We start from the raw sequence: 18981 nt of genomic DNA, 5'->3' as shown, positions 1-18981 counted from the left end.
AAAACTTATCCTTTTGGCAATTTTTTGTAGTTTCTTTAACCCTATAAAAAAACTGAAATAAATCTTATTAAATATATATCTTTTGAATAAAGTTTTTCAAACTGTAAAATTGGAAACAATTTTATCAAATTAAATATATTGTTTTACTTTTTATATGTCTATATTATAAATATAAAATTAAAAATAACAAAATTAACAATTTTAAAATAAATTATATAAGCCTAAAATTTCATAGTTTATTAAATCTTTTTAAACAATTTCCACGTTTTCTTAATAACTTTAAACAACTATGATGACATTTTAGACAAATGAACTTTTTAAATAATTATATATTTTAAATAAAAGAGGTTTTTTAATTAACTTAAATATCAAATAACAGTCTTTTAAGAAGATATTTTTAAGAAAACTTTATTTAATATACTTAAACTTTTTTTTTTTTTATAAACATGTTCATGTTTATATTTTTATATTTTGATAATATAATTTTTATTATTTAGTAAATTTTATTATAAATCTATTATATAAATCTTAACCAAATTCCTTGTGTTTTAAAAAACATTCAACAAATTTATTATGACATCAAACATCAATCACATTAAGAAAAACCAATTTAAACAGATAGCTCAAGTAACAACAGCTCCACAAAAAGCTGTCTAGACTCGCTTGTCTTGCAATGTCGGTTTTACCAGTGCTTTTTTCAACTCCTGCTCTCATTCATACTTGAGAACCTGATAGAAAAAAACTAATGTTGTTTTCGAATTTAACAGAAAAAATTACTTAAATGGTTGAAATATTCTAGGCACTTGAACAAAAACATTTTTTTGCCTAGTGTTATTTATAATTTTAAAATGGAGTCAAAATATATTACAAAGTTGAATATCATTTTAAAAATATTTTGACCACATTGAAAAAGAAGAAAAATGTGAACAATGCAATTGCAAAAGTTATATGCAATTAAATTAGGCTTCTCAAGAAAACTGCGATATATATTTTATTGGTTAAAGACTAAAACAATAATACATCCACGCATGGATAAAAATATGCATCTTAAATTTAAAATTAATTATAATAAATTAAATAATAGTTTTATGAATAGTATTTCATTCTTTTTCAATTGAAGTATTTTTTTATTCTCATGACCAATATTTTTTTACTTTTTAAAAAATAGTATAGAGTAAAACCAGGTCAAACCGCAGACCATATCATTCTGCACACTGATCGAAATTATCAAATAAAAACTAAACGAATATGGCTATGAAAAAAATTAAAATAGATTCAAATACAGAACTATCTCCTCTATTGGAATTGATAAAATTATATGCTGATTCAACTCCATTTTTTCCTTTTTTTATACAACTTTAACTAGGAGTCAAAAAATTTTTATATATTTTTTATCGTTGCAAACAAAATAGCGCTTAAACCAAAACTGATATAAAAATAATTTGAGCACTATCTTGTTGGAAATTTAATTTTAATTCTGATAGTATAATTTTTATGTAGCTAGAACAAAAAGTTAAATAAAAAATCAGAAAAGTAAAAAAAAACTCTTTTTTCTGATAAAACTGCATATTCGATTAGTTACTTAGTTTAGTTTTTCGCAAGTGACTAACCACCTATCTTTATCTAATTAACTTAGTGTTAATTCCAGTTTATTTATGAATGAAATATAATGTTATTTGTTAATATAATAAACTCTTACTCATTAAAAACCAATTATTGTATTATTTCTCAATATAGTCATCACTCACTCAATTCAATTTAACTCATTCACTTTAACATGTCAACTAAAAAAACAAAAGCATACAAGGAAGACGATATACTAGCCGCATTAACTGATATCAAAGAAAGTAGAATATCACTGAGAAGAGCTGCGTTTAATATTGACGTTCCAGTCTCAACGCTCGAATATCGCAAAAATAACAACAACAAAGGCTTGAAAGATTGATGGTGCATGCATTCCAATTACTTGATGACTAGGGTTATGGTTTAACCGAAATGAAATCCTAGAATTTGTATGTGGCTACCTTAAACGTGAAGACCAATTGCACTTATTCAAAAATGACAAGCCTGGTAAAGACTGGTTTTATGCCTTTATGACAAAATGGTCAAAAGAAATTTCAACAAGAAAAGGGGATAACTTAGCATCTAAAGGAGCAGCTTTTTGTACACCAGAAATAATTGATTGTTATTTTGAATGTGTCGCCAAGCAATATTAACAGATTGGTAAAACTTCTGGGTCGCATATTTGGAATTGTGATGAAGCAGGTTTTTCAGGTGATCTAGGCAAAACAACTGTAATGTGTCAAAAAGGGACAACACGTGCATTTAACTTACTGGCAACAATGAAAGAATTCATTATACTGTTAACAATAGCTGCAACGCTAATGGGCATTTTGAATCACTATTTGTGGTATTTAAGGCCAAAAGAAACTTTCCTCCTGACTGGGCAAGAGGTGGTTCAGTTGGCACCAAATATTCAATTTCAAAATCAGGTTGGATGGAGCATGATAGGTTTATTGAATGGGTGAAAGAAGTATTTATACCCGAAACTGAGCAAATAGGTGGTATTCATATTTTAGTATTAGATGGGCATACAACTCACATAATCAACTTTAGCAACCTCTGCAGCACCTACACCATCTTGCTCAGATACAGCTTCATCATCTTCAACAGCCGCTACAGCACCTACTCCAACTACATACCAATTACCATCTTTTTTAACTACACCAGCTTCAGGTTTTGATAGGTATCATGCATGTGTTGAGCATTGCAAAAACAGTATCAAGATAGAGTCGAAGCAGTTTTTTCAAGCCAGAAATCAATTGCATGTTAAGAAATCGAAGCAGTACAACATGTCAAAACTTGGCAGAAAATGTATTACCGAAGAAAATGTGATAGAGTTCCTCAAACAAAAAGATGAAGAAAAAGCAACAAAGAAAGCCGTGAAAGTTGCTAAACTTAACACAAAGCATAGACTCTCTATGCCAAGTACTCAAATGCCTGAGCATAGCAATGCTGAGCAACCTCAGCAAAACAATAATGAAGAACAAGTACCAGCAGCCAAAAGATTAAAAGTTGCAAAATGTAAAAAGTGTAGAGTACAGTTACACACAGAAATGTTGTAATGCGAGAATTCGACGTGTCGGGAATGGTTGTGCAAAGAAACATGTTTACCAAAGAAATATGTAGTTGGAACTAAATTTTTTTGTTGCAAAAAATGTAAAAACTTTAATATAGTTTCCTAAATATAAGTTGTGTTAAAAAATATAATAAAAAAAAGTTTAAAACTTTCAATGTTTTCTCAAGTGTGCGGTTTTATGAATGTCGCCTAAAACTGCACAATTTTTTTTTCTTTACATTTAATATTTTTGATGATTTTATTAATATTTTTTAAACATATATTTATACTATCTTATGTAGTTTTTTATTACCTATCTAATAAAAAAAAAAAGAAAAAGAAAAAATGAAAAATAAAAAAGTTATTTAATTTTTATTGACAAGTGTGCGGTTTGACCCAGTTTTACTCTAAATTTCTTTGATTAAAAAAAATTTCAATATTCCGAATTCCCTTCAGACCATTGTAATTCACAATCACTTATTTTAGCCCATGTGAATATTAATTGTTTCAAATTTAATAGGTCTTTAATTTGACAACCAAAACATTGCAATGAAAAATGGCAACTTAGTGAGCTTGAACTATTTGGGAGTTATTAATAATTCATAGTGCTGTTGGATTTATATGCAGAAACCTAACATATATATGTTAGCCTTTAACAGCCTCGAATTTGTAAAAAAAATTTTGATTCCACATCTATTAATTGTTCCTTGAGCGAGGTTGCTCCATGCATTATTTGTTTGGGTAAAAAAATTGTATTTTGCTGTGCTGGAAACACAGAAGAAAATAAAAACATGACTTTAAATAATTAAAAGTTATCATAAAGATTAGTGTTGATATGAAATTATGAGCATATATTGAGGACTAAAATGAGTGTTGCTGTGAAATTATAAAAATATGTTGAGGACTAAAACAGAGTAAGAGTTTTGAGAGTATGAATTAAAATAACACTTTGGTTTGACACAAGAATATATACAGTGTCAATGTAATAAATACAGTATAGCATAAATACAGTTTGTCAATTTGATTATTGTTTTAAGAATGTATAAAATACAGTAAATTAAGGCAATAAATGTATACAATAATTTTATTTTTGTCAATAAAGAGTTTGATACAAATCATGAAGATTCAGTTCAAGATAAAGAAGAAGCCATATTAAAGTTAGGATTATTGTATTCAAAAGAAGGAAAAATTCATGGTATGTATTAGTTAAATTTGCTATATTTAAAAAAAATATGGAATGTACTTAGTTTTATTACATTTATATATATATATATATATATATATATATATATATATATTTTATTATTTAGTTTTATCACACTTATATATATATATATATATATATATATTTTATTACATATATATATATATATATATAGTACTTAGTTTTATTACATTTATATATATATATATATATATATATATATATATATATATATATATATATATATATATATATATATATATATATATATATAGTAGAAAAAAAAACAATGTTATTTTTACAACTTTAAGTTTCATGCTGTTGCAATTATCAGGTGAAATACAAATATAGTTTGTTCGTTTAAAAAATTATATACATTTGAAACTACCTTTACGGAAAAAACTATTGTTACAACCGCATGTATCTAATCTTCAGGTTTGTGGTTGCTTAATAGAAATTTATTTTCGTCACGACATTTGGAAATTAACTCTGTTTTTTTATTAAGTAGCTTTTCAGTATTTTTATAAAATAAAATTATTAGTTTTTCATATAAACAAAGTAAACATTTTTGTTGTATTGTTGTAAGCAGGAGGTTTTTTTAGGATAGATCAAGTTAATTCTGGTGTTTCTTTCAGTTTTTCCTAGTTTCCCATATATGTTTTGAGAGAGTGGTTGCATTTAAAAGTTTTTTGATTGTAAATGATTGCTTGCGATTTGCATACCTCTTTTTTCATACTCCCTCTGATAACCAACGTATGCTTTGTTGGGGGTGTTTGGGGAAGATCTTATACATTTGTAAATTATGTTTATCGCTCTACAATATTTATTTTGCGGGCAGATTTCTTTTTGTTTGCAATTGCAAGGGAGATTTTCAGTCGTGTTATTTGAATTTATTTTTTTGTAGATTAAATAGTTTATGCAATCGGTTTGAAGGTAGGAAATGCTTATCTATTAATTGATAATTAAAGGTGGGAAATGCTTATCTATTAATTGTTGGCAAAAAGATTTGGCCAACATTGGTAGAGATGCTTTTATTGTAGGGTGGGTTAAACCAAATTATATTCCTTTTTCTTTTTTTTCTTTCTGTTTTTGATGAGTTGAATATTTTTTCATCAGAAGAATTTTGCAATAGTCGATCATTAATGGAGAGAGGGATTTGCTTAAGGACTTGGGGCAGGTGGTTTGATTCAGTGTGGATGTAGAGTAGTTGGTCATTTTGTTTTTTAAAAGGTTGGTAGGATTTTTTTTGAAGATGACAAGTCATTTTATGAAAATTAACGCTGTTTAGATTGGTTTGAATCTCTATTTGAAATCTGATGTTTTTTTAAATATTTCAATTATATTTTTTCTGACTTTGTCTAACTGTGCAGTAGTTTTTGTGCGCATCACCCTCAATCCATCATCTCGTAAAGACCTATATCATTTTTATTTATGGTTTTGGATAATTAGTCTAGAATATATAAATCCACCACTTCACATACTTTGGCTCTGTCAAAACATCCCATTGTGACGTCAAAACAATCGTTACACAAGCAATCATTTACAAACAAAAAACTTTTAAATGCAACTACTCTCTTAAAATATATATAGGAAACTAGGAAAAAACTGAAAGAAACACCAGAATTAAGTTTGACTTTCCTTAAAAAAGCCCCTGCTTACAACAATACAACAAAAAAATGTTTACTTTGTTTATATGAAAAACTAATAATTTTACTTTATAAAAATGCTGAAGAGCTACTTAATAAAAAAACCGAGTTAATTTCCAAATGTCGTCATGAAAATAAATTTCTATTAAGCAACCACAGACCTGAGGATTTGATACACGTGGTTGTAACAATAGTTTTTTTCATATAGGTTTTTTCTGTATAGTTTCAATTGTATATAGTTTTTTAAACAAACAAACTATATTTGTATTTCACCTGATGATTGCAACAGCATGAAACTAAAAGTTGTGAAAATCACATAGTTTTATTTTCTACTATATTATAGCTCTGACTTTGTTCATCGAGCACTTTCTTGATAGTATATGCACAAAATTGCATCACTAAATGTGTATATATATATATATATATATATATATATATATATATATATATATATATATATATATATATATATATATATATATATATATATATATATATATATATATATATATATATATATATATATATATATATATAATTATGGTCTGAAAATAGCGTCTTACACATTTTTTTAAATTTATTTAGAGCTCAGCAAATTAATCAAAGAAACTAGACCATTTTTACAATGCATGTCAAAAGCCAAAGCAGCTAAAGTTGTCAGAGATTTGCTGGATTTATTTTTAGATACATGTAGTGTTGAAACTGATACAAGCGAAGCTGTATTTATTTTTTCATATTATTTTCATATTGATAAATAAAAGTAAAAAATATAATTTTTATTTGTATTTATTTATTTTACTCAATTCATGTTTAATAAAATAAATGTAAACGTATTTGTTTTTCATTATTTTATATTTATTATTTCTATTTTTTAATTCTTTTTGTATAATAACCATAGGTCCAAATATGCAAAGAATGTATCAGCTGGGCTGAAGAGGAAAAGCGGTTATTATTAAAACAGACTTTAGAAGTAAGTGCTTTTAAATATTTAAACCATCTATTATTTAAAAGTTACCATGCATGGTAAAGTGGTTCAAAAAACATTTTTTTTAAAATCTACTATTACTCCCATGTGTTCTATAACATTAGTTTTAAAATATTTTTAAATAAAAAATATTTTAAGGGGTTGCTTTAGACCTTTAACAGGTCCTTGATATTAATTTTAAAAAATAATATTATGAACTTATACTCAGAACAAACATTAATCAAACAATCTATATAAAGTTGGCGAAAAAATAATATTTTGGCAAAGAAAAGAAAATTTTCAAAATAGATATATGATATATGAGATATAATATGTTAATGCATTTATTTAGCTATATAGTTTTTTTTTTTCAATTAAAATATTTCTATGGTTTTATTTTTTCAAGTTTATCTTTTATATATTTTCTCATTTGTTAAGATTTTGTATACTTTTTCAGTTGAAGGTATTATTTTTTTAATTTTATGACCTGTGGTTAAGTTATCAAAACAAAATGTTAATTGTGTGGTCAGGTTAGGTGAGTGACTGCATGTGTCTCCTGTGAAAACCTGTTACTAAAAAAAATTGCTGATTTAGATATAGTAGCAAATGAGAAATAAATTTTTGAATATTTTTTAATGAAAGTTTAGGTTTGTCAACAAAATGTTTTTAGGTTTTTCTGGTTGAATTTTGATTGAATTCTAATTGAATTTTGATTAAATTATATTAAATCAATTTGAGTTTGATTTAATTTTAATTCATAAAGCAATTAATAATATGACCTTTTTTTTAAACTTATCAATATTAATATGATGGTTTTATTATTATTTTATTTTTATTTTTATTAGGCTCGTCTTGTTGCATTATACATAGATTCAAAATGCTATTCGGAAGCATTAAATCAAGGTACTACAGTTTTGTTTTTGTTAGTTATGTTAGTTTTTAGGTTCTGTATGTTAAATATGTTGTTTAATGGGTTTTCAGCAAAGACAATGGATTTACACACTGGACAATGTTAAATTCTCAAATTTGTTGAGTTCTAGATTTGTACCCAAGGTTAAGACTCTCAGAAGATTTGTTGAGTCTGAGGGTTGAGTCTGGAATTTTTTGCTGTAACAAATTTATATTGATCATCTATGTAGGTTCACTTTTGGTAAAAGAGCTGAAGAAACTAGATGATAAAGCTCTCCTTATGGAAGTTCAACTTCTTGAAAGTCGTACATATCATGCATTAACTAATATTCCTAAAGCGAGGTTTGACTCATTTAAAAAAAAGAGTTTTGATCTTGTTGCAGATAGGTTTATCTTTCTATTTTTATGTATCTGTATTTATTTATTTTTAATTCTTCTTTTAAGAGCGGCATTAACATCTGCAAGAACAACAGCAAGTGGTATTTATTGTCCACCAAAATTACAAGTAAGAATTTAAAGTTAAATCAATCTATTTATTTAGTCTGTTTTTTTTTTAAACTAAATTTTTTAGTTATATTTTGTTTTAGGCAGCTTTAGATTTACAATCAGGCATATTGCATGCTGATGAAAATGACTTTAAGACTGCATACTCCTACTTTTATGAAGCTTTTGAGGTACATTTGGTGCATTATTTAATACAATTAGCAATTTTTTGTATTATATAATACAATTAGCAATTAGCAAAAATAAAATTGGATGTTTTAGGGATATGATTCAATTGGTAATCAAAAAGCTATTATTGGTTTGAAATATATGCTGCTTAGCAAAATTATGTTGAACCTGTAAGTTTTATTATTAGTAGTCTTTCATATCTTAGTATAATAATACTTTCTTCTTTATGAATTTTTTATTTGTTGACAATTCATAATGACATTAATTGATAACTATTCATAGTTAGATTGATCCAATTCATTAATCACAGGATATTGATTGATTACCAGACATATTATCTGGGGTTATCAAGTTGCCTGTTTTTAGCTTTAAAGTTAAGAATTAACTCTATGTTTTAATGCTAACTTAAAGGTTCTTTTTAAGATTCTTTAAAGTTGCCTAATTTTTAAAATTTCTCATGGATAGTTTAATTATTCTAAGTTAAGCAATAAAATCTTAGTAATTAGTGGTTATGATACTGGAATATTTGAACAATATTAACAAGGCTTACTTGCAACTAATTATTGCTATGCTAATTCCCAATATTACAAATACCTCTGAAGAAAAGTATTGATTACTTTTGTTGTGTCAATGTTGTTGTTTTTTGTTGGTTAAAAAAGGTTTGACTAGTTCTTAGCAATATTAAAAACTTCAAGAAACATTAAACTTGTTATTGGTAATTTCATTTTATCAATGCTTTTGGTTTTGAGATGTTTATTTCAATTTATGGAAATTTTTAGTAATTATTTCAATTGTATTTTAATAACTGTTTAATTAATTAATACTTTTAAAAAATAAATTTTAAAAGTAAAAACCTAAAAGTTTTTTTTTTGTCTGCTTCACAAAATATTTGTTCAACTGAAATTTCCTAGGGTTTTAATAAAGTTCAAATGTTAATCAATTGTATATATTTGCCAAGAAATTTAGTTTAAAAATTAGAAATTTACATTATTTGGGTGTGTATATATATATATATACATATACAGTATTGGACAAAACATTTGCAACCAACATCGAACAATGCTAAAAAGTGTTCCTAATTTTACATGTCTATCAAACGGAACGAACTATATTACCACACCAAACAGTTCAGGAGTCTGGAGTCATGGCATGCCATGACATGTGCAATCAGCTGACAGGTGACAGCACAAAGGCAGAATTTTGTTGACAAGTGCCATTTTGCAGCGGACAAGACAAGTGCAACTTTTTTGGTTTGTTTCATTTTCTAAAGTCTGGTTCGTGCCAACGTCACGGAAGTTTTTTAATAATTAAAGGAAGTATCCAGAAGTTTCCAAAAGTTTCCAGAAGCATGCAGAAGCTTCCAGAAGTTTCCAGAAGAAGCATCTGGAAGCATCCAGTAGCATCCAGAAATATCCAGAACCATTCAGAAGCTTCCAGACGCATCCAGAAGCTTTCAGAAGCATCGAAAAGAAGCATCTAGAATCTTCCAGAACAGGTTCACACAGGTTCATTTTACTATATAAGAGACATATAAATCGACATGTAATTCAGTCACTATGTGGAAGTCAATCAGTCAGTATTATCAAGACAGTTTATCGAAGTGAGTTTTATCAAAGTGTTTTATCGAAGAACATCAATACAAGAAGTGAAATACAGCAAGTGTTTCATTACATCAATACAGTCCACATCCAACCAAGACGTTGTGTTCCACAGAGTATTATTGTATCATCACAAGGTAAATGTATCACGGTAAGCCTTGAGAAGCGTGATTATTTATTTTTATTATTTTTATGACTTCAAGTGCAGAAATGGCTCCCGACAGTCTTGGATTGGTACTAAGAATGAAAATTATAGGCGATTACGTAAGTGGAATGTCACAAAAAAGTATTTGTGATAAATATCGCCTGAAAAAATGGACCGTATCAAGGCTATGTTCTAAATATCGTTCTACGGGGAAGTTGGCAGCAGATAACAAAGGTGGAAGACCGCATTCCACCACTTCTAGAGAGGATTCTATGATCGTCAGATCCGTCAAGAAGGATCCCTGGATATCATCAGTCAAGATACAAAAGCAATTAGAGCTGCCTGTATCGGACCGAACAATCAGACGACATGCTGTTGAAGCCAGATTATTTTCTCGACGCCCTGCAAAGAAACCGCTGATTTCACTAAAAAATCAGAAGAAAAGACTCCTGTTTGCTACATCTCATATTGACTGGAATGTGCAGAAATGGCGAACTGTCCTGTTCAGTGAGGAATTGAAGTTCAACATCATTGGGAGCGATGACATTTGCTGTGTATGTCGACCGGCCGGAAAACGCCTCAATTTAAGTTACTGCCATAAGACCATGAAGCATGGTGGAGGCAATGTAATGGTCAGGGGGTGTTTTTTTGCTAACGGTCTTGGTCCAATACATCGAAACGATGGAATAATGGACCGTTTCATGTATAAAAATACCCTGAAAGATGTTATGTTACCTCATGCTGAATGGAATATGCCAATAAAATGGGTTTTTCAGCAAGACAACGATCCGAAACACACTGCAAAAGTAGTCAAGCAGTGGTTTCAAGACAACCACCTATCGGTGATGGATTGGCCGCCTCAATCTCCGGATCTCAACCCTATCGAGAACCTGTGAGACATCGTCAACCGCAGAATTAATCGTGAAGGTGTTTGTAATAAAGATCAGCTGTTTGAACAAATCCAAAAGGCCTGGGCAGCGATTCCACAAAGTTTCATTGATCACCTGATCGAATCTATGCCTCGAAGATGCAAGGCTGTGATCAACAACAAAGGATTCGCCACAAAATATTGATAGCGAAATACAGCTTGGTCAACATTTTATCGAGTTGCACTTGTTTTGTCCAGAAGGAAATCAACTTTTTTTAATACTTTTGATTAATTTATTAATTTTCGTGTACAAATAATGAACTTTGTGATGAATAAATCTTGAAGAACTTTGTCTCTAAACAGTTACATAGTTATTTCTCTAAATTGAAAAATACAGCACTTTTATATAAAGAAACCAAATCAGCATTATTTGGTTGCACTCGTTTTGTCCGACACTGTATATATATATATATATATATATATAAACTTTACAATATATTTAAGTGTATATATTTTAAGTTATACAATTTTTTGTCAGAGTATTCACAAAAGAATGATAATTTTATATTCTGCTTTCAAGTTTTTCATTTACAGTTTGGTCGTGAGATTTATGCGATATTCAACAATCTGAAATATAAACTTTTAACTTCATCAAATGTTACTGCTTTATTAAAGATTGTTGCTAACTTAATAGCATGCTGTGAGTTTGAATTATCTATGGAATAAATAGATTTTAAGCCAGTATATATCTTTTCTAAGCTACCTGGCAATAAAATTACATTATCATTTTTATCCGATGTGGTCAGTGTCAGTCTGACGAACCCAATGTGATTGTTGTCATTCTGACAGGTTCTTTTTGTGGTTGAATGTTTTTGTGGTTGAATGTTTTTTGGTAAGTTGACTCCTATGGAATTCATTCAGGTAAAATTTTGCTGTCAAAGTAGGCGATCAGGGGTGGATCAGGCACAAATGTTTCTTGAGTGTTTTGCCTATTGATTTTCTAATTGTGTTATGTGCTCCATAAATTGAGCTTGAGACATCAAAGATTTTGTCATCATTATGTTAGTCCCAACAATTCCAGTTTTGAGGACTGGCACAACAATATGCATAGTCTGTACCAATGTAGTTTTTGTGCAATCAAAGCTATCAATCAATGAGTTAGCAATAATTATATGGTTTTGGTACTAATTTTTTTGCAACATTTGTTTAAATAGAGTTTGAATAGAGTGCTTTTCTAATATAATATCCTTCTTTAAATTCTGAATCTGAAATTTGATCGACTAATTTCATAATCATATATTCCAGTTTTAATATATTTTTTCACTTCAGAATATTTTTTTTGTGTGATGTTCTTTTAGCAAATGTTGAAACACTCATATTTTAAATTCTAAGTTTTTTCCTTTTCCTTTTTTCTTTTTGGTTATGTAGCAATTTTATATTTTATGAAATTTTTATAAATGGACAGCTATGTGAAAGTTCCAGTCTTTGATTCAGTTATTGTTATGTATTGTTTTGCACAAATTTTATATATATAAATATATGTATGTATGTGTGCGTTTTTTTGGTAAGCAAAGTAAAATAATTACTATACAGTATGCTAATGAGTTGTTTTATCAAATTTGGTAAATTAGTTGACATAAGCACAAAATTAAAATTAATTGTACTGTCATTTAATATTGTATTAAGACCATGAAATTTTAAGGAGTTATTTTTTTATCAAATAACATCATTTAAACATATAACCCAGGGCTATTTAACTATATTTGGTCGAGGGCCAAAAAGCTATAAAAGTTGGGTGGTGGTGGGGGGGCCAGAGGTGTGGATAATCTACCCCCACAATCAATGGTCTTGGAGAGCAGCAATAGCTACCCCTGCAAGATCTGTGACAGAGCCCCATCCATTCTATGCATTTTCAGCATTTAATATCAATTAGAGCTCTTTTTAAACCACTATAAAATAATATTTAAACAACATAACAAACAAATAAACAAATGATATGCTGTTTTAAATTAATTAAACTAAAATTCTACTTGTTGTTGCAAAATAATTAGAAGAAATTTATATATATATGTTTATAAATGTTCTATTTAAAATATATATAATGTAAAATTTAAAATGGAGTCAATGAGAAAAATTGCATTTACGCTTTTGAGCTACTTTAAATTTTGGCTGATATGAAGCAATTCTCATACAATCTTGCAACCTCTCATTGCACAATGAACCTTGAGTGTGTGTTTTGATTGCATTCATGTTTGAAAAAATTGATTCAATGATTGAATTGTATGTTGAACCAAACATTGTGAGTATAAATAAGCTTTTCTTGCATTTGGAAATTGTTTCTTTTGAATCCTTTCTGACCAAAACTTAACTGTTCCTTCTTCCTTTAAATCCTTCAATGTATTTGAACCCTGGATATCAACAAGTTCCAACAGAAGAGAACCTTCATCAACTAAGTAACATTTTAGTGTTTGCATGAAAAATCACTCACATGAATAATTTTAAAATGATTTTGAATGAACAACATCATATTATTGAGAATATAGAAATTTTCAAATTGAGCTTTTAAATTTGTATAAAGCTGACTCAAGAGCTCAATCGTCACATTGGTGATTGTAGCTGAGCCAGGTGTTGAAGCAATAAATTCCTTTATATTTGGAAAGTGAAGAAGTTTAGCTGACTGGAGATCTGTCAATAACAAAGGTAACTTATCTCCAAAAGCACTTAATTTCTCAACCAGATCAGTTATTGTCTTTTTCCTACTCTGCAGCAGCAAGTTAAATGTGTTCGAATGAGCAAATAAATCATTTAGAAAACAAACTGTAGCCAAAAAGTCATTGTCCTGCAACACTTTTTTGCATTTATCAGCATTTTTATGAGAAAATCTATTACGAGAAAAATCTTGTAATAAGAAAGTTTATTATGTTGTCTTTGAGATTCCAAAATTAATCAAGTGCTTTACCTTACTCAACCAATGAACGTCAATGTGGAGAAGTAAATCTTTAAAATCTGCTTCTGTTTCTTCAAGTAATTGCCAAAATAACCTATGCTGAAGAATTGATGTGGATCTTATAAAATTTATAATTTTCATAACCATGCCCATTGTTTCTTTCATCTTGTTACATTTTGATGTAGAAGACAGTGCAGTGATTGCATCTGAACGACTACTGGAGGCAATCGTGATGTCACACCTTGGTTCTTACCTAATATTGATGGGGCACTGTTATTAATTACAGACCTAGTAGTCACAGCACTGATTGCAAAGTAAACACATGGGTTTTGAATTAGGTTGATTGGATATTATAAATGAATTTTAAGTGTCCAATCTTTGTTGAAGTTACTATTGTCAAATTCTAATTTTGTTTTCTTTGTCACATCAGCCATGATTTTAATTTAACATTTGCTGGAAACTTAAAATAAAATAGCAATAAAAAAACTGTTTCCGTATAAACTTCTTTTTTAAATTGTTTTTCAATATATTTTGATAATTTCAAAAGTTGCGTTTTGTTTATTCACCATCAGAAATGCATGTTCTCCTAATGTTATATACAATGTTTTCCTTTACGTAAATCAGATCTACTCGACCTCATTTATTTGATGTCTTTATAACTTGATTTGCATCCAGCAAATTATTTCCAGATTGTACTAAAAAAAAACTTTGATTACTAATAAATGAATGGATGCATTTTTGCTAATAAACAAATGGGTATATTTAATGGTTTTATTAAACTTAACTTTTTTCTTTTTAATTTTCATTTTTTTCCAACTTTTTTCAAAATTTCAAAAATATTTGGAGGGCCACTTGCTAGGTCTTTGCGGGCCATCAGATGAATAGCCCAATTAAAGTTTAATAAAAAACTTTTTTTTTTTTATATATATAGTTTACTTAACAATTTAACTGGAAACTTTTTTCCAGCTATTGCAAGTTTTTACAATGTTTGTACTGTTACCAACAATACAAACATAAAACTTTGCTCTTTGTATGCTTATCTTAGAAATAAAACTTCTGCTTAGAATCTTTTTTAGATTTTAATTTTATAAATCAATATTCTGACAAATTTTTTCAATTTAAACAAATAATCAGACAGTTGACATATAATAAAACTAATTAGGTTGAATTTTGACCTTTTTGTGCAAATTTTAGCAACTACCCAGCGGGTACAAGACGTGATTAAGATACATGTTTTAAGGCGTATTATTACGTTTTTTAGACATCTAAAACACGTCTTGTACCCACTAGGTAATGCTTAAACTAAAAAAAACTTATAAGCACGCACTACATGATTAAGAAACAACAAACTTAGAACAAACATTATTATTAACAACAGTAAAACAAAAAGCTATGTAGTATGCTGATGAGTTATTTCAGATAGATAATAAATACAAATCAGAGATGTTGTAAATATGTTTAATCAATAATGCTAATTTAGATCTCATTTTAAACATTAATTTTTTATAGACCTGAAGAAGTTCAGCCGATAATTAGCGGCAAACTTGCTTTACGTTACAGTGGACCTCACATTGATGCAATGAGATGCATTGCAACAGCAAGTAAAAATAGATCTCTTCTTGAATTTCAAGAGGTGATTTTTTAAAAGTATTTTATTTTAATTAATAGGTTTTTATAATTTTATATATTTTATATTTCATTATACTTTACTTTTTCTTCTTCTATTATTATTTTTTTTTAGACTTTAGTAAAATACAAATGCGAACTTACTGATGATCCAATTATTAAAGTAAATGTTTTTTTGTTTTTTTGAATTGTTTTATATATATACAGCATTAAAAAAAAAAATATGATGTTTTCATATTGCATATTGTATATACCAACTTTTTAACTTTTAAATTTGAATAAACTTTTTTAACTTTAACATCCCAAACTCATTATTTATTTCAACTGACAAATATATATCTAAATCGATAGTAATGCTATAGTTCTTCTTATTGAATCAACAAGTATATACACAAGTTGATAGTTATGCAATGAATTCTTCTTTTTTTTCTTTTTTAATTCATATTTACTTTTAAAAACACTAAACAACCGGTTGCTATTTTTAACTAATTGGCTATTCAATGTTATAGGGTTTTTTCTATAGATTTAGTTAAGTAGGTTTTCTTTGCTATTGTTGTTACACAAATGTATAACAATCGGAAAAATATCAATAATAGTTTATTATTAAATTATTATCTTTAAATCAAGTCAAACGAAAATTTAAAAGCACCTGAATTTCCAATTAAGTGGTCAAAAAATAGATATTGTGAATTTTATCAAGTATCTTGGTATCAAAATTGATTCTAACTTAAGTTTAGCATCCCATCTTCAAGACTTAGCACTAATACTAAGCAGGTCCAACGGTATGTTGGCCAAAGTTCGACATTATCTTAATCTTGAAACGCTTCTTAACATATATCATGTGGTTTTTGAGTCTCATCTTAGATATGATTGTCAAATATGGGGACAAACCCAATCTCTAACACTTAAAAGATTATCTCACCTCCAAAATAAAGCCCTAAAAATAATCTATTTTCAGCATTTTAACTCTGACCCAAATATCCTCTACTACATATCAGAGATACTTAAGTTAAAGACCTTATTCAACACTCCAACTGTTTGTTTGGAAACAGCAACAAAAACCTTACCACCTCCATTTACTGATTTTTTTACTTATAAAAAAAATACTCGTTACCAACTTTGATCAGCTAAAAGCTTCAAATTATCTATACCTAAACATAGAACTGTTTGTTATGGACATAAATCGATTAAATATCAGAGCATATGCACATGGAATAGTCTCCTCTCACAGTTAAAATCTCTCCCTACATTTTCCAAATTCAAAAACAGTCTATTTAATTTTTTGTTAAACAAGTATTCTAATCAAGATGAAGCAGCAACCCTTTAATTTAAATTAATAACTGGGAATAAAAAGAAACAATCCTAATGTTGATTGGTATAAATAATACAATAGGTCAGCCCTTGTTACGAGATTTTGTTGTATAATGTATTGGCCAAAGGCATTGTTATATAATATACTAAGCTCACCTTTTGAATTCATCAATAAACGTTAAATTATTCTAAATGTTATATAATTTTAAATTATTCCACAAAATAAATATATCTTAAAAGATTTCTCCAAAAATAAATTTTGTAAAAATATTATGCAAAAGTTTTTGTAAACTTTTTAAGTGGACCTACAGTAAAAATGGTAATAATCAATTTTAAATAAGTAAATAAATAAAAATAAGATTTTAAAACTTAACAGCAATATAAAAATTGCGGTAAAAAACTAAATAAACTAACGATTTAAAAAAATATATATTTTAAACTTTTCAATTAACAATTATGCTATAGTAATAATTCTTTGCTTTTTTACTTTATTTCTTTGTTGCTTGTTTTGTTTTTTATGTAATTTTACTGACTTAAATTATATTACTAAATTTTATAAGTTCTAAGCTATTATAAGCTCTAGATATAGCTGTTATTTGTTCAATAATGTATTATTTGAAAAATTACAATTGTATGTTATATTTTTATGTTTTTAATTAATTCTCTTTGTTTGTCGAGTTTTTTGTAATCAATATGTTACCAACTTTATAACTAGCTAGAACACTAAAGTTCTCTATTTACTAAAGATGAAAAAAAGCTTAATGCAAAAATAATGTCTTTGTTTCTTATTAGAAATGATTACTCTCTAATAAGAAACATAACGTAATACAACTTCTTCTAGATAAATTATATAATACATCAATTATGAGTTTTTCGATTAACATTTTGCTACTATATCCATAGTAACATTTTTTTCTAGAGACATTTTGACAATCTTTATAATAATCTCTTGGAACAGAACTTATGTCGGTTGATCGAACCATTTTCAAGAGTTGAGGTATTTCTTATATCTCATGTTATGTTTTTTTGTTGTTGTTGTTGTTGAGTTTTTTGAGGTCAAGCTTTTATTATATTTAAGACTTTCGTCCAGTTATAATATTCCTTTATCTTAATACGTTTGAAAAATTTTTCTTTTTTTTGTGCTTTTAGGTGTCACATATTGCTGAACTTATCAATTTGCCACTAGTATGTGCTTTATTATTACTACTGTTATTATTATTTTTATTATTATTATTATTAAAGTATGCTGTAACTGACATGCCAGTGAGTGTGCCATCAAAAGATATACTGTAACAACCAAGAAATGCGCAATAGCTAGTTGTAAAATACCCGAATGCGCAGTAGTTAGTTGACTTGGTTGTGAATTCAAAATATTTGTGATTCTCCTGAAGATATTATATTTTCTGTTTGTATTTAGTAATCTCTTTGAATTATTGGTAGCAGTGTCCTCTTGTTTTTAATATGATTTTTTTAAATACAAAAGCATCGAGTTAAAAACTTCCATTGTAGGTATCTTTATAGATATGACGCTGAATACTACTTAAATATTTTTCTCTTATAGGTAATTGTTGAAAATAAATTGTCAAAAATGATATTAGATCAAAAGTTAAATGGTACAATTCAAATACTTATTTTTTTACTATGCTAATTATAAATTCAGTTTCTTCATATATACAAGTTTTTATGATAGTTATATAATATTTGTAAAAGTTTTGTTTTATAAATACTTGTTTAAAATGACGTATTTAAATTTGAAAAATTATTTATATGGTTATGGGGCATTTGTATCATAGGTATATTAGATCAAGGTGCTGGAGTGCTCGAAATATTTGACGAAAAGATAACCGATAAAACTTATGAAAACACCTTAGAAATCATTCAACGTATGGGTGGAGTGGTTGATTCGTTGTATAATAAAGCTAAGAAGCTGTCGTAATATTTTTATAAAATGTTTCAATAATCCCCAAATAAAA

General features: G+C 27.7%; 1 protein-coding gene across 1 annotated transcript in view; it reads left to right on the top strand.

The window, feature by feature from the left end:
* LOC100212727 (26S proteasome non-ATPase regulatory subunit 11) overlaps nucleotides 1-18981 on the top strand; it is a 22698-nt gene extending 3717 nt beyond the window's left edge. The window contains exons 2-15 of the mRNA XM_065808873.1: nucleotides 4221-4313; nucleotides 6554-6687; nucleotides 6867-6938; nucleotides 7778-7835; nucleotides 8072-8183; nucleotides 8286-8346; nucleotides 8429-8515; nucleotides 8607-8683; nucleotides 15581-15704; nucleotides 15813-15860; nucleotides 17928-18005; nucleotides 18158-18193; nucleotides 18570-18621; nucleotides 18802-18981. Of these exons, the coding sequence (XP_065664945.1) occupies nucleotides 4221-4313; nucleotides 6554-6687; nucleotides 6867-6938; nucleotides 7778-7835; nucleotides 8072-8183; nucleotides 8286-8346; nucleotides 8429-8515; nucleotides 8607-8683; nucleotides 15581-15704; nucleotides 15813-15860; nucleotides 17928-18005; nucleotides 18158-18193; nucleotides 18570-18621; nucleotides 18802-18944 (1175 nt within the window). The 3' untranslated portion in view covers nucleotides 18945-18981. The remainder of the gene's footprint in view (nucleotides 1-4220; nucleotides 4314-6553; nucleotides 6688-6866; nucleotides 6939-7777; nucleotides 7836-8071; nucleotides 8184-8285; nucleotides 8347-8428; nucleotides 8516-8606; nucleotides 8684-15580; nucleotides 15705-15812; nucleotides 15861-17927; nucleotides 18006-18157; nucleotides 18194-18569; nucleotides 18622-18801) is intronic.

This window comes from Hydra vulgaris, chromosome 11, assembly GCF_038396675.1.
Source record: "Hydra vulgaris chromosome 11, alternate assembly HydraT2T_AEP".
Classification (NCBI taxonomy): domain Eukaryota; kingdom Metazoa; phylum Cnidaria; class Hydrozoa; order Anthoathecata; family Hydridae; genus Hydra; species Hydra vulgaris.
This window is presented reverse-complemented; position numbering and strand designations above follow the sequence as displayed.